At 44.5% G+C, this 21,140-nt stretch overlaps 3 protein-coding genes across 4 annotated transcripts in view; 2 read left to right on the plus strand and 1 right to left on the minus strand.

Moving 5' to 3' along the window:
* The first annotated feature begins 90 nt into the window (after positions 1-90).
* On the plus strand, positions 91-11,014 carry LOC6562702 (titin homolog). The gene is made up of 7 exons (XM_001988152.3): positions 91-469; positions 740-921; positions 1,097-1,576; positions 1,634-6,052; positions 6,467-9,651; positions 9,838-9,938; positions 10,023-11,014. The coding sequence occupies exons 1-7, from the start codon at positions 265-267 to the stop codon at positions 10,538-10,540; spliced, it is 9,090 nt and encodes a 3,029-aa protein (XP_001988188.1). The 5' UTR covers positions 91-264; the 3' UTR covers positions 10,541-11,014.
* A 1,389-nt stretch (positions 11,015-12,403) lies between these two features.
* LOC6561487 (leucine-rich repeat extensin-like protein 3) lies at positions 12,404-17,419 on the minus strand. Its single transcript, XM_032735786.1, has 2 exons — positions 17,288-17,419; positions 12,404-13,354 (listed from the first exon to the last, which is right to left on the minus strand). Exons 1-2 carry the CDS (start codon positions 17,417-17,419, stop codon positions 12,404-12,406), a joined length of 1,083 nt encoding a protein of 360 aa, XP_032591677.1.
* A 1,987-nt stretch (positions 17,420-19,406) lies between these two features.
* Positions 19,407-21,140, plus strand: part of LOC6561786 — a 32,419-nt gene continuing 30,685 nt past the window's right edge. Inside the window, exon 1 of one of the 2 annotated variants that reach the window (XM_032735715.2) lies at positions 19,407-19,664. The gene's annotated coding sequence lies outside the window, so the exon portion shown is untranslated. The remainder of the gene's footprint in view (positions 19,665-21,140) is intronic. The other variant, XM_001988150.3, reaches the window with a different exon arrangement.

Genomic DNA, 21,140 nt, shown 5'->3' on the forward strand with positions numbered 1-21,140 from the left:
AGTGATTGTGCGACCACCACAATTAATCGGTCGTCTAATCGTCTATCGGTTCTCATGCGTTGAAAAATAAAGTAAAATATTGCTATTAAAACTGTTTTTAATTATGCCCAATTCGTGCAATAAAGCGTTGTGCATTAGGTGTACTTGAAGTTGAAGCAAATGTCGTGCGTTCTTTGCCATTGTGCAATTGCTGCTGTTTTGCAAGTGTAGTGTACAACTTTTCGAGGGCCTTACACATTTTTTTTTTGAGCAGACGCATGAAAAATGGCGGCGTCTTCAGCTACGGCTGAATGCAAAGAAGAATGCAAAGATAAAGATGACGATGCATTAACCACAACGCTCCATTCGTGTGCAAACGATCCAAATTTCGCGGTTATCTGTGCGTTTCTACAAAAATTCGCCAAAGATTTGGGCTTGGCATTGCCAAATTTTAAGCATTTGCAGGAGTGGTTGACAAACAACGATGAAGGTACGTATCTACGTGTGTGTGCATGTGTGTGTGCGCATTTGTATGCAACTGTATACGTTCGTAACTGTGTGTTGTTTTTGTGTATGTTCAATTGAGAGAGAGTGAGAACGAGAGAGAGAGCGCATTCGCTTGTTTGTATTATTGTTTGGTAAGCGGAGTAAAGCGGAGACCGTAAAAAAAAACAAATCTGCTTCAAAAACAAAACAAAAACAAAAATATAGCATTTTAGTTAACAATGCACACGCTTTAAAATTTTTTTTTTTTTGACAGTGGCCGAGCTACGCGATCTGCACATTAAACTGTTGCGCAAGACACGAAAAACGGTGCACGAGAAAAGCTGGGAATCGGCGCTGAGCAAATTCTGCTTCGGCTACTCCTTCCAGGATGCCTGGGAAATTGAACGCTTTGGCTACCGCAACTCTAATCTCAAGGTTAAGCTACGCATTCTACGTGTGAGTAAAAAAGAAAAGTTTAGAGCTGCTCGCTTGGAAATTCGAAATCTTATTAAAAAATCACTTCACGTTGTTAGTTTTTGTAATGCAAGAAAATGAAATTTTTCACGTTTCGTATTTCCAAGCGATCATTTAGCGAACTTGAAGGCTTAATTAACTGATTCTTTGCTTTTAGGAGCTGCTTGAAAGTCAATTTGAGCGCAATGCCAAATTCCGTGCTCATATTCTGACTCTAAATGCGAGTTCAATGCGTGCACAGCCCATTGGGCGCGATCGTTTGGGCCACGCTTACTGGCTGACGCAGGATGGCGACTGCAATTTGCGCATATATCAGGAGCATTTGGATGAGGAAATCTGGCAGGTTGTTGCCACAAATCGCGATGAATTCGTGAATTTGATTGCCCGCCTGCGCGGAAATGAGGTGGTCCTGCCCTCCAAGGACATTGGCGAGGCCGACGAGGACACTACCAGTAGCAGCAGCAGCAGCAACAATGCGGTGCCCACTCTGCCAGCGACCGAGGAGCAGCCGGAAGAACTCGAAGAGCAATTGCGCGAAGCAAAGGTCCCCAATTTAAAGATCAAGCTGCGAACGCCGGAACAGCAGCAGCAGCAGCAGGAACAACAAGAGCAGGAGCTGAAGCCCAAGAAGGTCAAGGTGAGTATTTTAGCTGGCGATTAGAGAATGCATCCCATTATCCAATTTAATTTACAGCCACTGCTCATAAGCCAAGCCAAACTGGGAGGTTCGCCTGCGCCGGCCAGGAAACGGCCATTGGAGGATGTGGACAGCAGTCCCACTGCTCTGGCGGCGGAGGAGCAGCAAAAGAAACAGCGACCAACACTGCTGGACACAAAACGTATTAAGAAACCCAGCCGATATGAGAGCACCAAATCCGAAGATGATAATGAGGCGGACTCGGAGGATTCCGAGCTGGATGAGGGCGAAGAGGAGGAGGAGGAATCGCTGGATGGCGACGAGGAGTCGCTTGACAGCGCTGCTGCCAATGAAGATGAGAACGAGCAAAAGATTAATGAAGAAGGCGATGAAGAGGACGAAGAAGTTGACGATGACGATGAGGATGACGATGACGAAGACGAGGTCGGTGATGCCATCGAAGAGCCCACTTTAATCGTTCGCGGCCATGGATCGGGTCGTGAGTGTGAGGCGCCGCCAGATGATGCACAATTTCAAAATGAATTTCCATTTGAAGTTGAGGAATGGGATGCGGTTGAAGGCGAGACAATTGAGGAACCTATTTACTATGTGTATGGATCAGGCAGCGGATCTGACTGCCTGGTGGGCAATGGCAAGAACGAAACGAGTGCCGAGGAGCCACCAACACAGGCCAAGGAGCCGCAAGCAACGTTCTTCTTTGGCGAGCCGGGCTGCCTCAAACTGAGTCCCATCAAACAGACGCCAAAGCAAGAATCCAAACGCAGCATATTCGATAGCATGGCAGCGCCAGAGGAAGATGGAGACCCAGAGCCAAAGCCAGAGAAAACTAATGGCGAGAGCCTGAAGAAAGTGGAAACAGTTGTCGAAAGCAAGGAAAAACCTCAGCCAGTGCTGAATGGCAATGAGTCTGTGGAAGAAGTGGAGGAGGGGGAAGAAACAAAGTGTCAGCCTAGCGCAAGTGAAGAAAGTCCAATTGAAGCTAAGGAAAAAATTGTAGAAACAAATCAAAAAGAAAAATCGCCCGAAACAAGAACTGAAAAGAGTGAAACAAAAGAAATCTCAAATGAACAAACCCATGAAATCACTAATGAAACGGAAGAAATCGTGGAACAAGCATATAAGGTGAGGGTGATTGAAACAAGCGAGGAGAAAGTGAAAATTGTGAACGAAAGCTTTAAATCTGAAAAGAAAAGACAGCCACCTGAAGTGGAACAAAGTAAAAATGTTGAGCCTAAAGCTGAAAATGCCGAAGACCTAAACAAAAATCATACTGTGAGCAAAGCAAATGCAAAAGAAGCATCTGAAACTGATGCAGAAACAGCTGCAAGCAGCAAAGCAACGAAAACAACTGAAATAACAACAAGCACTGAACTTGAAACACTATTGAACGTTAAGAAAACACACGAAAAACTTACAAATTCAAAAGAAGAACTCAAACATGATATAAAAGAAGAAGCTCAGGGCGAAGATCCTCCAGCAATTGCAGAATCAATTAAAGCTGGCCAAGCAGATGCGAATGGTGCAGAAGCAGTTACCAACTTCGATAAAGCTAAAGAAACTGCTGATAAAGATGCTGAAATTCTAAAAACTGATGGCGTAAAGCTTGAAAATCTAAAAACAGCAAAGTTAAAGGACACAGTACAAAGTGAATTGCCCAGCACTTCAAAGGACATTAACTCATTAGATAAGCCAGCAACGCTTAACGAGGAGAAACCCGAAAAACAGATCTGCGAGTCAAAGGAAGCGATGCCACAGAAAGCAGAGGTCAAGACGCAAGCAGCTCCAGAAACCGCAGCTAAAAGTGCAATTCAGCTGCCAAATCGCAAACGTCGCCTGGTCGATTTCACAGCGCCCACAGCGCGTCATTCCACATCGGAGAGTGAGATCGATGCACATGCCGAACTGGGGCAAGAGGACGAGCAGCAGCTGTTGGCCGTTGATAATGACAACGATGACGATTTGGATGTGGGCGGCAAGCGCATCAAGATGCGGCCCAAGATCACCAATGTGGAGGTGCGTCGCAAAGTGGAGGCACAGAAGACACAAATCGAGGAGACAACCTCGTCGAGCGGCGAGGAAGATCCGCGCAGTCGCCGCAAGATCATAGCGCCCAAGAGGCATCTGGAGAAGCCTCCCAATCTCATTAAGCAAAAACCCACGCTTGCCGAAATTATCGAAAAGAAACTGAAAAAGACGCCGGAAAAGCCAAAGGAACAGCTGCCGGAGCCACTTACGACGACGACACCAACGACGCAGCCAGTCCACGAGGCGACACCAGAGAAGCAGGCGCCAGTGCTATTTGCAGCACCCAAAAAGTCACCCATTACGAAGCCACTCAAGAAGAATCTGCTGACACAAATCCGGCAGGAGGAGAGCGACGAGGAGGCGACACCCCGGAAGCGTACCAACAGCGAAACAGTTGTCGCTGCATCTCCACCAGCGGCATTGGAGTCGTTGTTGCAGCGCAAGCGTCGCAGCAGCGAGGAAGCCAACGTGTCCAAGGAAACGTGCGTCAGCGTGGAGTTGCCTGCAATCAGCGAGAAACTAATGCGCAACAATGAGCAGCAGTTTCTCGTGGAGCAACCACCGGCCTCAGAACATCGAGAGTTGGAACAGGCTAAGCAGAAAATCTCGCCTGTCAAACAGGAAACGCGGCCGGTTCCGCTAGCAGCTTCACATCCGGTCAAGCAAGCAACTCCTCCCCGAGTCAAGGAAGCCACTCCCCCGAGGGTCGAGCAAGTCACTTCTCCTCCAGTTAAGGAAGCCGTTCCTCCTCCGGTCAAAGAAGCCATTCCTTCTCTCGTCAAGGAAGTCACTTCCCCGACAGTCAAGCAAGCCACTCCTCCTCCAGCTAAGGAAGCCACACCTCCAGTTAAGGAAGCTACTCCTCCTCCAGTTAAGAAAACTACTCCTCCTCCAGTTAAGAAAGCTACTCCTCCTCCAGTTAAGGAAGCCACTCCTCCTCCAGTCAAGCAAACGACTCCTCCAGTCAAGCAAGCGACACCTCCTCTGGTCAAGGAAGCGACTCCTCCTCCGGTCAAGGAAGCGACTCCTCCTCCGGTTAAGGAAGCGACTCCTCCAGCCAAGCAAGCAAATCCACCAGCCAAGCGTGCGCCATTCCCTTCAATAAAGCAACCAAGAGCCACTCCCAACGAGCAATCATCAGCTGCTTCCGTCAAGCAAGCAACCCCTGTCAGGCAAGCCATTCTCCCTTCCGTCAAGCAAACAACTCCTCCTCCGATTAAGCAGGAGTCGCAGCTAGTCAAGCAGACAACGCCTCCACCTGCTAAGGAGGATACGCCGCCACCAGCTGAAGCCTTGGGCCGACGTTCTGGACGTCGTGGAGGTGCCGCTGTCGTTTACTCCGAGCTGCCGCAGGCCAAACGTACCAGAGGTGGCCCCAAAGAAAAGCCTTGCATAGTTAATAAACTGCCGTTACTAGAAGATCCACTTAAAATCGACGAGCAGCCGCAGGATGAGCAGGAGCAGGAAATTAAGGCAGTCACGTTGACTGCCAAATCCAAGTCACCAATCAAGGAGGAAGCCAAAAATGAGGTGACTCCAAAAGCGGAACCTAAAAGCGAGCCAGTGGAGTCCAAAATCGAGCCAGCGGAGCAACCAAAGAGCGAACAACCCAATGAGGAACAGTCAAAGCCAACTGGGGTCGGTCGTGGACGTGGTCCGCGCAAGAAACGCGAAGTGGATACCACCAACATAATCGAATCGAACGATTCGGAGACGCCGGTCCGTCAATCCCGTCGCATAGCCCAGCAGAAGATCAAGGAGGAGGCGGAGCGACGCAAATTAGAAGAGGTGGCGCTGCGCACAATGAAGCAACAGCTGAAGAAGAAGAAGAAGGCCGAAGCCGAAGCTGATCCCACTGTGGTAGAGCCATCAGTGGAGTCCGAGTCCTTTGAGTCAGCCAGCGAAGCGGAAGAGGCCAAAAAGAAGATCAAGAAGAAATGTCCAGGCAAAGATGGCTGGTCCTCAGACTCTGAGGAACAGGCCGAGAGCGAGGAGGAGGAGGAGGAACCACCACACTACGACACAGATCACGGTTCGCCACTGTTCAAATCCGATCATGAATTCTCCCCAGAATCCGAACTGGAAGACGAATCCCAGGTGGTGCCCATGAAACGGGCACGCACGCTACGCAAGGAGAACGCCGACGAAAGCGAGGAATATGCCGCAGCAGCGGACGCAGATGAGGCATGCCAGACGTGTGGCAAATCGGATCATCCCGAATGGATACTGCTCTGCGATACGCCCGACTGCAACAAGGGCTATCACTGCTCCTGCCTCAGCCCCGTCCTCTTCTACATACCCGAGGGCGACTGGCACTGTCCACCCTGTCAGCAGGAGCAGCTCATCGTCGCCCTCCAGCAGCAGCTGCTGCAGTTTGATGATTTAGTTGCTCGCAAGCATCAGGAGAAACTATTAGCCGAGGAGGCGGAGGTTAGTAATAACACCATTTTAACTGTTTTAGTGGTTCTTTGTACAGTCTTTGATAGCTAAGTTGTATATAGATGTATATAGGTTATTTGTAAAGACCGTTAGAAGAAAGTCAATGGAAAATAGTCGATATGGTCATTTTCATCCTTCTCAGTCAACGACAATTTGATATAAATATGTAACTAAATTCTTGAACATCATTTTATTTGTTGGGAATGAAATTATATAATTAATTAATTACCCATTTATAAATATATATTTATTATTTTCAAAGCGATTTCTCTGATCTTGAACAATATTACTTAATGTAATTCACTGGTAATTGAAATGCTCTTCACTGAAATATGCTTCCTTAACTTTTATTTGATTTCCTTTTCTGCCCGGTTTTATAATTTAATTTAAAATGTATATTTTTAGCGCCAAGCGGTCGCCGCAGCAGCTGCACGTACCGCCAGCGAGTTGGAGGAGCGCTCGAATTTGAATGCGCTCAAGAAGTATGATGACGGCGATAGCGAGGACAATGAGGATGATGATGATGATGACGATGACGATGCCTCGTCCAGCAAGGCTAATAAGCGCGCCAAGGCGGACAAACCAAAGCGACGACGCGGCGATGGACGCAGTAATCGGCGAGCGGCCAAGCGCGGCACACGTCGTCGCCGTGGTGGTAAGGATGATGACTCGGAGAGCGGCAGCAGTGCCACGAAAAGTGGCAAACAGACGGGCCCACGCTCGGGCAGCTCCAGCAGCAGTGGTAGCAGCAGCAGCAGCTATTCCGACTCTGATGACGAGCCCATTTACAAGCTGCGCAAGCGACGCCAGATCAATGTCAGCTATCGGCTCAATGAATACGATGATCTGATCAATTCGGCTCTGAAAAAGGAGATGGATGAGGTGGCGGGTGCTGGCAATCTGGGTAGGGGCAAGGACATCAGCACCATCATCGAGGCGGACAAGGAGAAGATGCGACGCGAGGAGGAGAGCGACCAGGCCGACGAAAAGGAGCCACAGTCCAAGGCGGCAAGGGTCTCGCTCGATCCGCAGGACAAATCAAGCAACAAGGAGGACGACGACGACAACAGCAAAGAAGACGACGACGACGACGATGAAGACGAGGATGAGCAACCACTGAAAGCAATTGGCAAAGCCAAGACCAAAAACTTGCCGCCGCCACTCAAAAAGAAGCCGCGCAAATTGACCACGTTGGATGTGAGTTCCGAGGAGGATCATGGCAGCGATGAGGACTTCAAGACATCCAGTTTTTCTGACGAGGACAGCTCGCAGTCTGCCTCCGATGACTCGGACTCCAGTCTGGAGGTTTATCGCCGTCCCGGACGTGGCAAGAAACAGCGGAAAGCCGCTCGTCGTGCAGCTCGAGAGCGTCGCAAGGATCGCAAATTTGTGGTGGAGGAGAGCGACGAAAGCGACGAGGAGGAACAGCAGCGTGCCAAGGCCAACAAATCCAAGAAGAAGAAGAAAGTCGATTCAGACTATACGGAAACCGAGACGGAGGACGACGACAACGGCTCGGAGCTGTCAGAAAATATGGATAGCGCTGATCTGTGCGATGATACGACAAGCGAGAGCGAAGACGGCGCCTGGAATCCCTCCAAGCGCAAGAAGGCATCCGCCAAGAAATCGTCCTCCTCCGCTGGTGTTGCACGCAAATCTCCCAAATTGAAGAAGCCCGTAGTCAAGAAACCCAAGAGATTGGAGTACTCCGACGATGACATTAGCGAGAGCGAAGAGGAGGAGGAGGAGGATGACGATGATGAAATGCAGATGGGAGCCAACGGGGCGCCCATGTCGGGCAAGGGATCAGGCAAACAGCCGCGTTCACAGCCCCTAAAGAAGACTATGCCTCTGTCGACGCAGGCGCAGGCATCCTCTGGCAAGGGTAAGGGCAAAGGCAAAGGCGGCAACAATAACAGCGGCACACAGAAGAAGAAGAAGAAGCCACCGCCAGCAGCAGCTTCCTCAGATGAGGGTGGCGCCGACGCCGGCTCCGATGAGCGGACGCGGACTCGCGGCCGTCGTTATGCCTACATCGAGGACTTTGACGACGACAGCTCCGATGGCGGCATCAAGCCGGGCGTCCAGCGACCCGACACACCGCCCGAGGAGCGTCAGAAGTTCATCCAAAAGCAGGAGGAGATCAAACGCATGCTGGCCGAGAAGAATGCCGAAGGTGCCAAGCTGGCAGCCACACCTCGTCTGACGCCCATTAAGGGCTCAGCGCAGGGCGCAACGGCTCTGCCGGAGAAACGGACGCCCAGCAAATCGGGTGCAGCAGCATCAGCCGGAGGTGATTCCCTATCAACGGTGCCATTGTCTGTGATACGGCAGGCCAAGGTGCTGGACATTGACTATCTGCAGCGCAAGGGCGAGGCCATTGATGATCTGGACGATGTGGACGAATCGGAATTAGACGATGCCGAGCTGCCCGACGACTTGGAGGATATGGAGGATGCTATTGCGCGCATGGTCGAGGAGGAAGAGCAATTCACGGCGGCTGCCGCTGCCAGAGAGCTGCCGGCACCGGATGAAGTGTTGCGTACGACGCCCTCTAAAACCAGCAAGGCCTCCATGCCCAAGCAGTCAACGCAGCCGGAGCAGCTGCCGAGTGTGTCTGGTTTGCAGGAGCCGCTGCGCAAGCGATTGCCCATGCCCACAATGCATCCACCGCTGCTGCGTCATCAGTTCCCGCCACAAGGTCAGCTGCCCGCATCGCTGCTACCACCACCACCTCCGTCGCCCCAGCAGCAACAGCTGCCTCCGGGCATGCATCCCATGCTGCAGCGCCATTTGGCACCAGCACCGCCGCCACAGGCCATGCAACTGCTGCAGAATGCGCTCTCCGCTCCGCTGGGTCAGCCCCTCAGCCGTGCCAACTATGCCCCACAGCAGCAACAGCTGCCGGGCATGCAGCGCCTGCCCCTGGGCATGTCAATGCCAGCTGCGGCGGCTCATCTGATGCAGGCAGCCGCTGCGGCGGCCAATATACGCCCACCTGTGCCAGCGCCGGAGCCCAAGCCGCGTGGTCGCCGAAAAAAGGTCACTCCACTGCGAGATCAGCTGCAGAAGCAGCAGGCAGCTGCGGCTGTGACTGCTGCCACGTCGACCAATGAGAAAGCAGCACCTTCTGGCAAGGCACCACCTCCAGCTCCAACAGCACAACAACATCTGTTCAAGCCGCACGAGGATGCGCCGCCTAGCATCCCACAGACATCGGTCATAACGCGCATGCCGATGCCCTCGCTGCTGCCGCCGGCACACTCACGCGGCCCACCACCACCAGCGCCACCGCCCGGCGCTGGCATGTATCCGAGCAGTGCAGAATTGGCACGCTTCTATGGCCAGCCGCTGCCGCCCAGCTCGGCGCTGCGACCCACCTACGGTGCACCGCCGCCGCTGCGTGGCGCGCTGCCCACATCCACGTCTGCACCACCGCCGGGCAGTGGCCCCAATGCTCGACCACCGCCCTATCTGCACGGCCCGGAGCATCATGGTGGTCCACCGCCACCGCCTGGCGCCTTGTCTAGCGTCTATGGCTCTGGTCCGCCACCGGCTCGGCATGCCTCACCCCATCTAAATCCCTACAGGTGAGTTGAAGAATGTGCCCATTTAATATGTGTATCTAACTTGAAGATGATTATCGGGTTACAATCGCGCTTTCAACCATAAATTCAGCATTTATTTATTTAAAGAATGATTTGTAGCTTCCGACAGAGTATCTAAAAATGCTTACTTATTTAATTAATGCCAATGTTTTTCTTATTCTTTGTCAGAGCACCGCCCATTTATGGCAATCCCAACTATGCACCGCGTGTGGCACCACCTGGCAGCGCCAATATGCGACCCGGAGCTGTGGACTATGCGGCCGGTGCACGTAAGTTAAGCCCAAATTGCTTACAGATTACACAATTAAATACAAGCGCAACTAATACTTCTTATTTACCAATTGAACAATTAGGTGGCTATCCACCCTATGGCTATTATCCACCACCGCCGCTTACGACACCACCCGCGCATGCGTCAGCGCCCAGTTCAGTGATTGTCAGTGCACCGCCACCGCCGCCTAGCACACCCACAAATCATTCAGTCTCTGCACTGACACGCGGCAAATCTCCAGCACCGGCACCCGCACCAATGCCAGTGCCAGTTCCAGTGTCAGTTGTGACGCCTGTGGTAAACGCGGTGCCATCAGCCACACCACCAGCCACAATTACAACGGAAGTGGTTCACAAATCATCGGTGATAACCAGCAAAAAACTCATCACATTGGAGGCCTACTCCAATACGAAGTCTCCGCTGGCCGTGGTCGGTGATTCCACCGGTGACTCGCCATCAGCTGTTGCCGAGGATGATTCCAGTTCGGCGCACGGCATCAGCAGCGCGGCTGCCACAGCGAACAGCGTCGGCGGTGCTGTTGGCGAGTTCAGTGGGCTGGTGAGCTATTTTAGTTCGCAGCATGGTGATTATGACACATAACAAACGCCGCCGGCAGCCCAAGCTTGTATATAATGTAGTTGATCTATATCAAAATGTATATGTGTAGAGTATGCAAATGACCTATAATTAGGTGGGGGCGTGGCTAGCCCCCAGCTTCAGGCCACTTATTGAAAATTTCAATCCACACACACACACACATACCACGCAATTAAAAAGTGCATATAAAGTAGCGTAAAATCTTTCAGACGATAATTATGGGGAAATTGTCAACTCGTTTGTTTTAAATTAAATATATTTATTTTAAGTTAGGCCTTTGATTTTCCCAAATTCTTGACATGCTCTACGTGCTCCTAGAGTCGCTTCAACAGCAACAAACAACAAACTTAAGTATTTTAGTTTAATTGTATAGTACGATGTATGCAAAAGTTCGATTTGTTAATGTTAGCAAACGATTATCGAGCGATATCAATTAGAAACATTGCGAAATAATGATAATAATTTATACAACTACACTTTACACTATATATATATATATATATATATATGTATATATAAAAATAATATATATTATATATATATATATATATATATATATATATAGTAAAATAATTTAAACTAAACTACAAATAATTAACAGTGCATAATATACAAAGTTAATTTACGATAACAACTAATCTAGCTATGGTATAATGACGTATATACAAATGAAATTACAGAGAAGCAAATCATCAAATAAAACTATTTAATATTAGTTGAATAAAATCAAAATTGCATATTTTTCATTTTACTTTGATAACAATGCATCGCAAACGTTTTGAGACAGTTTGGTCTCTGGTTAAAGATTCAAAATTGCAACATATTCATTTTATGTGAAAAGCAGGTAATAACCAGTGACATTAGGCACGCCGTAGATTATATACCCTTGCTGACCGGTCTCCATTTTCTTGAATTTAAATTATAACAATTTGCGTGCGCAAATGCTTTTCGCATCATATAATAATGATGAATATTTGCAGATAACTAACAAAGAAGAAAACCAACAATTAATAACTGTACACAGCATTTAATCAAGGAAATCTGACGCAAGACATTAATTTGGCATTGTGTGTTCATATTAACTTAATTGTATGCATATCTTGGATTAGGTTAGTTAATTTGTTGAACGCATGTAGGTTAACATATGCAAGTGGTTTTATCGGAGCAGAAATAAAGATCAAACAAAAGGTATTTTCAAAAGAGTTAAGGTCATAGTAAATACTTTGAACAAATAAAATCGATTAAAAGTCATGGAAAATTATTTCACAGCAGTAAAATTTGTATTTTCTGAAAAGTGAATTTCGACAATTTGAAGAAATTGGTTCATATTCAGACGCAAATCAAACATTTTTCTTTTATAATATAATAATTAACTCAACAGCATTAATTATACTAGAAATGGACAATTGAGATTAAATAATAATTGCATTTTTAATATGATTTCTCAGTTAATCGACGTTCAAAACTAAATGTTTAATGATATTTTTTTCTCCTCATTTTGACAACTGATTCGTTGACATTCATTTTGAACATAATATTTAACAAGTTTTATTGTTATTATATTTCTTTTGAACTTCATTTTCAAAGTGATAAAAGCGACCGATTTGCATAATTTTTGTGCAATTTTTGAGGCACTTGAGCTTTAATGACCATTGAAGTCACGTAATATATAATATGTAAGGAGTGTCCCAGAAGAGCGTCAATTGAAAGACACGTGTATTTGTAATTTTAATTTTATATTTATTTGCTAAAGATCTCAGCACAGACTGCATGCATAATAACAACAAATGATCAACAACAAAATAGGCGGAGGCCACTTGTTAATTTAACAAACGGCTCTCCTGAGATGAAGCTGGTGATGAGCACCTAGAAACGGAAGCGCTTGGCTGGCACATTGTATTCGTATCCATTGGACTCGCCACCGGGTGCCGAATAGACTGGAGCTGGAGCTGGTGCAGAGTAAACTGGTGCTGGGGCGGGAATATTTTGCACAGGTGGCAGATACTCAGGAGCCGGATTCGAAAAGACTGGAGCGGGTGCGGGAGCTGAGTAGACTGGAGCGGGAGCAGGAGCTGAGTAGACTGGAGCTGGTGCCGGGGCAGAGTAAGCTGGAGCCGGGGCTGGGGCCGGAATATTTTGCACAGGTGGCAGATACTCAGGAGCAGGATTCGAAAAGACTGGAGCGGGTGCGGGAATGTCTTGAACAGGAGGCAGGTACTCAGGAGCAGGTTGAATTGGAGCAGGAGCACTGTACTCGGGTGCTGGAGCTGGTGCTGAATAGACTGGAGCAGGAGCTGGTGCTGAGTAGACTGGAGCAGGAGCTGGTGCATGAAAATCTTGGACAGGGGGCAGATACTCGTTGGCAGGGGCGTGATATTCGGGAGCTGGGGCGTGATATTCGGGAGCTGGAGCGTGATATTCGGGAGCTGGGGCGTGATATTCGGGAGCTGGAGCGTGATATTCGGGAGCTGGAGCAGAGTAGACTGGAGCTGGTGCTGGTGCTGAGTAAACTGGAGCGGGACTGTCATGCACAGGTGGCAAGTACTCAGGAGCAGGATTTGAGAAGACTGGCGCTGGAGCAGGTGCAGAGTAGACCGGAGCTGGAGCAGGTGCAGAGTAGACCGGAGCTGGAGCAGGTGCAGAGTAGACCGGACCTGGAGCAGGTGCCGAGTAGGATTGCCCTCCCGAGCGGATGTCAATGTCGAAAGATGGCGTTGGCCTATCATAAGAGTAGCCGTTGTCGCCACCGCCCAGATTCAAATGTGAAACATCGGCCGAAACGGCGACAATGGCGCACACAGCAAAAACGAACAGTTTCTGCAACAAACCCAATAAAAAGTAACGAAAAATGCGATTACAAATCCGTGGGCCGATTAAACCCTTGCGATTAGTGTGTGTGACTAGTCAATTGACAGGCCAATGCTAAAGGCAAATGAATCTTAAGGTCAATCCCAAGCACATGTTATCTTGATGGATGTGTGGAAATGCGCACTTGTGCTTCTTATATATACTTACCATTATTGTTGATATTTATTGTGGTGGTTGCTACACTATGTAAAGCTCGTTGACCAAGAGACAGAAGTTGAATGATGACCAGCTGCAGATGCGCCAGCATTTATATACCTACCCAAATCTAAACACACACTCAAGACACAACACTCGAAAAATGGATTTAATACGGTTAACGGTTGCTGCTCCGCTGTTGGCCAAGTGAGCGTGCCCAAGACAAATTCAAATCTCTCGCACAATCTTTCCCTCTCTCTATCTCTCTGTCTCTCTGTATGTCTATATGAGATGCTGTTGAGGTCGCCCCAAGCGTTGCCAGTTGTCTGTTTTGCAATGTCGATAGGGTGCTACAGGTGGACTTGTAACCACGGTAGCCGACACGCCAACGCATTAGCATATATAAGAAAATAACAACAACAAAAATAAAAACTAAACAAAATTCACACACTTGCACACACACCCATGAATCAAAACGCAGAGATAAGGTCCAAAATGGGTAAGGGCAAATGTCAAAGTTTGTTAGTCCATTTTATGCATATGCATACATATTTTTAAGTATTAACTATTTTTATTGGACACTAATTTATTTTATTATCGCCAGTGCTAATGAATGCATGCTTGACTTGACCAGCTCAAGGATAACTCATGCCTCGCATTACTATAATCATATCTATAATATATCAAATGTTTAGTCGCATAATAATATGCAGACAGGCAGACAATTTTAAAGTTAATTTTGATATATGTATCTCTACTACTGACTTGCTATGAACACATCACTTTTAAATACTTTATTTTTGTGTTATTCAAAAGCGTATTGTATTTGTGATTTTTGCGAATAGTCAGGTGGGGTTACTTTTACCCAATCGTTGCATTAGTTGGCATATTGTTGTTTTTTTCTTTTCTTATAATTTTTGGGCACGACATCTTTTGCTTTTCTTTAGTGTCTGGTTTTAGCAGTAAATACATACATATGTTATTGTTGAGGCGACCTTCAGGCGGCGGACAAAACCTGATTAATTTTCTTTTATTTACGGTAGCGCCAATCAATGCATATTGGTTAATGTTTAATACATGCAATTTGGTTGGTATGTTTGACTTAAAACCAAATCATGTCAAGCAAGCCACGCATTTGCTTAGCCTACTTTAGAGCCAAAATCTATTGACCTGGCCGGCAGGCAAAATGTTCACGTATTGGGGCGTATTTTTTCAAAACGGTTTTTGATAATCACAGTGTTTTAAAACGTCACGTAGCAACGACAACGATATTCGCCAAATCGTTCGGCTCCAAATTGGCTGTCAAGTTGTGGCTATTTTTGGTCCATCAACATAGTAATTAATCAATTATTGCCTTAGGGGGAAAACAAATTTTGAAACGTAAAATTGCGAGGAAGTCTTTAACGATATAAACGATGTGTAGTAAAATTCCAACAACTGGACCTTGTTGTCATTTGCTATTTCGATTAGGCAAACTAAGTTTTGTTTTCCTAAAGAATTAGTATAGAAATCGATCTGCAAATTCAATTATTCCATAATTATTGCCTAATTTTTATAGCTAAATTATGTACATAGAGACATAAATGTTTTCACAATAAATATTTAGAGCGAGAGCAGTGGTAATATAAAAGCAAATTAATTGATTTTAACTGTCCCTAATTAGTGCCGATTACAAAGCAAAACTGCCATAAAGTTGATTTGTGAATGAGTTGAAAGCTTCACAAATACAGCTTGTTGAATTTAAAAGCTTTTTAGTTTTTGAAACTTCAAAAAGCTGCGCGCGCACATACGAAAAAACTAAAGCGGCGCTTTGCAGCACTGAAATTTGGAGCCAACACTGTCTTATTTTGATAATCGAGTGAATAGGACAACACTTTTTAGATATAAGTGTGGTATTTAAATAGATTCTCGTTAAAAATCATTAAAATCATAATTTTAACTGTTGAAGCATGTAATATTCATTATTTCTTTTATAAAGTAAGCTTTGTGGTAAGAATTTTAATTAAATTAATTAAGTATTGGCTTACATCAACAAAATGCGTATTTCTAAAATCTGCAGGAATTTTCCAGGATAAGTGTTTTATAAAGTGATTCTAATTGGCCAAATTCCAGTTGCTGTAACTGTTATTCTCACTCATTAATATACAGAGCTGAAATCCAATGATTAAGTTTGATATTCCCATTGTCAGCCGAATGCGTCTTATATTTTTTAAGAAAAACAGCCAAGTGCTTGGCTATAAATCCGCCAAGCAAAATCCCTGGTATGACAATGGCCCCAACGGTCCATAGAGAATTCTTCGTGCTGGTTGGTCGTATTTCAATCAATTCAGATGTATTATGCCTCTTTGCTGACCCATACATGTCCCGCAGATTTCTTCGCATCCTCTTCATTTAGAAGTGACCAACTTACAGCCAAACAGATTTCCTAAATAAATTTTGAAAATTAAAAAAAAAATTTTGTCTGATTATTCAAATTTATACATAAATGTGAAAACTTTCTCCATACAAAACTTGTTTAAGCTGCACACACTCGAGCCAAGAACTCATTGCGCATGCGTGTGTTGTAACGGTTGCTACCATCGAGCCTGCTTTATATGGCACTTCCGTTCTGTTCTGCAATATTTGTCGACTGTCGCCACGGCGGGCTAATTGTCTGAGTGGCACTTCTGTTTGTCTATGGATCAGCTCTCTCTCTCTCCATCCCAGTACTTGTGCCTAATTCACATTGAACACTTGCAGTCACCAACAAACTAAATTACCCTGTACTTGCCACAGTTTTCGAGTGTGATTATTTACAGAAGGGTAAAAGGGTTCGTCATTTATGAGGCATTCAAAAAATCCAAATCTAAAACATTTCATATTATTTAATTTATTTAATTGTTATCCGAAAGTTGCATAATAAAAGAAAATTATCTGTCATTTGTAAAACACAATAGTGCAAGTCGTTGAATATATTTTTAGAATATAATAGCTTATAAATTATAGACTGGAATTTAAATATAGCATTAGGTATGAATCAAGACTCTTAGTTCCGCCTTGTAATAGATAAGATTATTATAATCGATCATTTTGTAAAAAAAAAGTATGAAAACGCTGCCAAATTTTTTCTATAATTCAAAACTGGGAATATGCATTGCTTGGTGATACAACCTAATTCTAGTTTTATTTTCACTCTAATGCAAGTTCATGTTTGTCTGTAATGACTGTCGGTTGCATTGTTATTTTGTCTAATTACTGATTCACGTTCAAACAATACTTGACAATTGCATTTAATCTTTTGCTTATTGCTGACCCGTTCATTATCGCTTTCTATTTTATCATTGAGTAACTACTTTAACCGAGTTCCTTGTTGACCCTTTTAGCATCCTCATTTAGAGCTGCTTGCTTGCCTCTTAGCATAGCTCTTTGGGTAAGTTCGTTGCCTAAGTCTTTCGATGTGCTAAATCGCCACAATAAAAGATACAACAACAACGCCGCATTAGTAGATTCCGCTTCCGTTTGTCCTTTCGCACGTACAGGATTCTCGCACCATTTTATGGCCCAGGCCCAGACCGGTAAATATTTGTAAGACAGCCGCCCAAATAAAACACAAAAAACCCAACATAAAAGGCACATGTCGAGAGTGCAGTGTAATTAGTGAGATTTTCCAAGGAACTAGCGCCTAATCTCGATGTCTTGGCCAAGCTCACGCAGTTGCCGGGCCATAAAACCAACAGGTAAAGATCGCTCAATGTGCCGCAAATTTACCCAGCTCTCGAAGCCGCCTTTTAAAAACAAGTCAACGGCGTTGCAGTCGCCTAACTTGCCGGTTACTGGTAGCCCGCCAAAGCTTTCAGTATGTTTTCGACTGTGTCGCGTTGTGGACGTTGAGGCTGTCATTCGAAGTAGTTGAGTGTATGTACGCGTCTGAAAGAGTGTATGCGTGTGAGTGTGTGTGTGAGATCGTGTTTGCTCGTCGGTGTGTGTGTGTGAAAGCCGTTAAGAAGTCTAGCACTGAGTAAGCCAACGAACGAGCAGGCAACAAAAGCCGCAACAGAGGCAAGACTAGAGAAAAAAAAACAACAATCTGTAAAACGGGCACGTCGCGCTATTTTATTTTCATCTCTTCGTCGTACTTTTCTACCTATATCTAGTCTTATGTATGTATGTGTTGGCTGCTCTGTAGCTCTCTACCTTCTTTCGGTCTGCGTTTCGCCTTTTCTGCTGGCGTGTCTTGTGGTCTGCTGTGTGAGTGTATGTGTGTGTGTGTGGTGTGCTGCGGTGTCGACTGAAACTTCAGGTGCAGTCGCGTTGAATTTCTTGAACAAGTTTTAGTCAGAGTTTGGCCTTCGTGTGGCATGGTACAGTAAACGTATAGGCTCCGTCGCTGAATCTCCGCTCAGACCCTAAAATAATAAATGCCAGTGATTGTGCATTTATATATATAAATATATATATATATATATATGTTTGTGTGTGTGTGTGTACTTAAGCGGCCTAAAACTGGATTTTGTACAATTGTTTGTGTACTGCGTGCAGTTGTGATTGTGTCTGTGCCAAAGGATTTGTGTGCAAAGTTTATTTTTTCGCCAATCAATGAGCATGCGCCAATGCGAAAAAAAACCCTAGCCCTTGAGGCAAGCAATGAATTTTAAGTGCAATTTTCGCAATACTGTCTAAACTGTATATATAAAATATGTAAAGTTTTCTAACTTGAACAACAAAAACAATGTGCAACAGTGCAAAACTTAAATAAGAAACTTAAAAATTCAAAAATAAATAGTTATTATATGTTTTAAAATTGTGATTAATAGTTGAATTGGGAATGAGCTTGTATGTGAAATCTAAGAAATGTATAATTAAATAAAATATATGAACACGACTATGATTTGGCAAGAAAAATGATAGTATTCCCAGAGCACAAATTTTCAATAATGGTCTTTTTATTCAGTCTCGAGTCTTTTGCTCATCAATCCAGTTGTTCGTCGCTATTGGTCTCGACATTTGTTCAAGCTTATCCATGCAAGTTAACTGAACTCAAGTTGGACAGCTAACCGCTTGCTGAGTTCTTTTTGTACCACTCCATTAACTTGTCTGTGCTTGTGCCTTTTGCACTTTACTTTAACTGACATTAGAATTCGTGCGAGTACAACTCGTATTCATACTAACTTCGCATGCCAGCTGCGCATTTACGCTCCCATTAACCAGGTAGAAATTACAAACCTTCAAACACACACACAGACACATGCATAAGGGAAACGGGGAAATAGGCAGAAACAACAAGAGCATCTGGGCAACAAGTGCTTTGCGCAATGACCAAGAAAGTTTAAGTAAATAAAAAACATTTCAAGCGGTATCTGGAATAAAAAGTACTCAAAAGGGCTGTAAAATTGCAGTTTGTGGTTGCAACTTTACACAGACGTTTAGGGATGAAAACAAATGCCGAAAATTGTTAAGCAAGAGCAACAAGTCAACTTTATCCGGACAAGTTTGTGGCTTAAGTCTTTTGTTTGCCATGAAGAACATGATAGCAGGTCTCTCGTTCTCAACCAATATCCCTCTCAATTAGCATATACATTTTTCTTAGATTTCTTTTACTAAAGTGTTCACATTGCTATCTTAGCGCATTTAAAAACGTGCTTAGCTTCGTCAAGGGGCTCAGGAGCCATGGAGCTTGCTGCTTCTTTCTGCATGCATAATTAATAGGCCCCCATGTTAAGTCCCGCCCATTAAAATATTTGAGAACACTGCATAGACATGTTCGTTTTATAATTTATAACTTTTGTGCCGCGATGGAAATCTCTGATTTTTTAAGTCTTAATAACGTCTTTCAACTAAAATCAACTAATTTAAAAAAAAACTCAACTATTTCTCTATAGTGCAACAGCGTTGGCCTTGCGCTTTAAAAACGACGCGTATATTTAATAATAAATATAAAAAAGTAAACCTAAAGTTGCCATAATCATCAAAAGACTAAACAAAAACAAAACAACACTACTTCGTGATAAAGAGACCACAGTGTTGCATACGAAACAGGAAACTTCAAGGATAACCAGCTGACATGCCACATAAATTGGATTATTAAAAGGGGTATCGCGATATATAAACGAACGAACATTGTGTATATAAGCCACATATAAAAGAGGTGAGTTGCATATTTAATATTATGGGTTACGAAAAGTGGATGCGAATTTGCCTTTCTCGAACTATATTGACGTGCCCTAAAAAATAAAAGGCTTAATAGGCTTTTAATTGTTCAAAATATATACTATTTATAGCCGCAAAATTGCTTAGTTCGGTATCAATTTGATGACTTTGAGAATAGTTTCTAAAAATATATACAATATATTATGTTATAAATATTTTAGTGTATAATTAAAGCATTTACATGTTCCGACCTTGATCGACAGCCGTTAAACCTAAAGCATTTACAGAGTTTTTGTAAACAGATAATTCTAACTTTGGATTGATAAAATCGACTTTTTTTTGTATCTATAACTAAATATTATTCCCATTGAAAAAAAAACCAAAACCATGAGAACAGTATTTGTTGTCTTCTCTGGTTGATTCCATTCGTGCTGACATCATGCAACCAACTCGAATACAATTTATTGACAATCGCAGCGCAACTCAATCAAAAATCACATTTTGTGCCACGCCTTTTCTTGTTTTATTCAGTGGTGTACTCATTGCGCAAAAATGCGATTATGTATCGATTATCGATAAACAATAGCCGTACAAACAAATGGCACGCTTTCATAGCAATTAAATTGATTGTGTATTAAGTGTCATTTTGATTGTGTTTAAGTAATTGATTGATCGACACGATTGAGCCAGAAAGAGAAGACTAGTTGACTGACTATGCAGCAGTTATGGCGCAAACAAGAGCCGTACAAGAGATGGCCTTATAAGTAGCACAGCAGCAATCAACATCAAAGAACAATTTCTTTTACTTTCTATAAAGCAAAACAAAAGCGCCGACTGTTTGCCTCAGCTTCAGCTGGCTTGTAAGTGCGTCAGTCAGTCGGCTTGTCGGTTTGTCTGTCTGTCTGTCTGTCAGTCTCGCATTCGTTTGTCACATTTATTCAATAAAGGCCAAGACAACTTCCAAGTGGAGAGTCAAAAAGCGAGAGCGCTACGGCACAAAAAGTTAACCTCAATTTTTCGAGACGCACTCACCGCGTGTTGTTGCTTAACACCAACAAAAAACAATAACAAGAAACTGTGTAGTCTTGATGTTATTGTTTTTTTTGACTGCTTTTTTTGGCTATCTGGCTTTAGTAGAAAATTTCACTAGCTGGAAGTGAAATGCAGAACAAATGACGTGTTAGCTCTAACTCCCTCACTTCCCCACTCCCACTGTGAGATTGGTAAACAGAAAACAGTTTTTGGCAAGCATTTTTATTTGCTGAGTTCATAGCATGTATTTGACTAAAGCAGATAAACTCGTTTCGTCGCTGGAAATTTGTATGCCATGATTTCTTTAGTACAGCGACTTATGAATTTTATTAAGATGAGTTCTTCTGAATAACTAAGATAAATGAAATTTGTATGTTGTGGTTGAAAAAAATAAACCAGTGTAACTGGTTTCAGCGCGTGTTTAATGTGCCAAGTCTTAATG

Source organism: Drosophila grimshawi, unplaced genomic scaffold (assembly GCF_018153295.1).
Source record: "Drosophila grimshawi isolate 15287-2541.00 unplaced genomic scaffold, ASM1815329v1 contig_1377, whole genome shotgun sequence".
NCBI lineage: Eukaryota > Metazoa > Arthropoda > Insecta > Diptera > Drosophilidae > Drosophila > Drosophila grimshawi.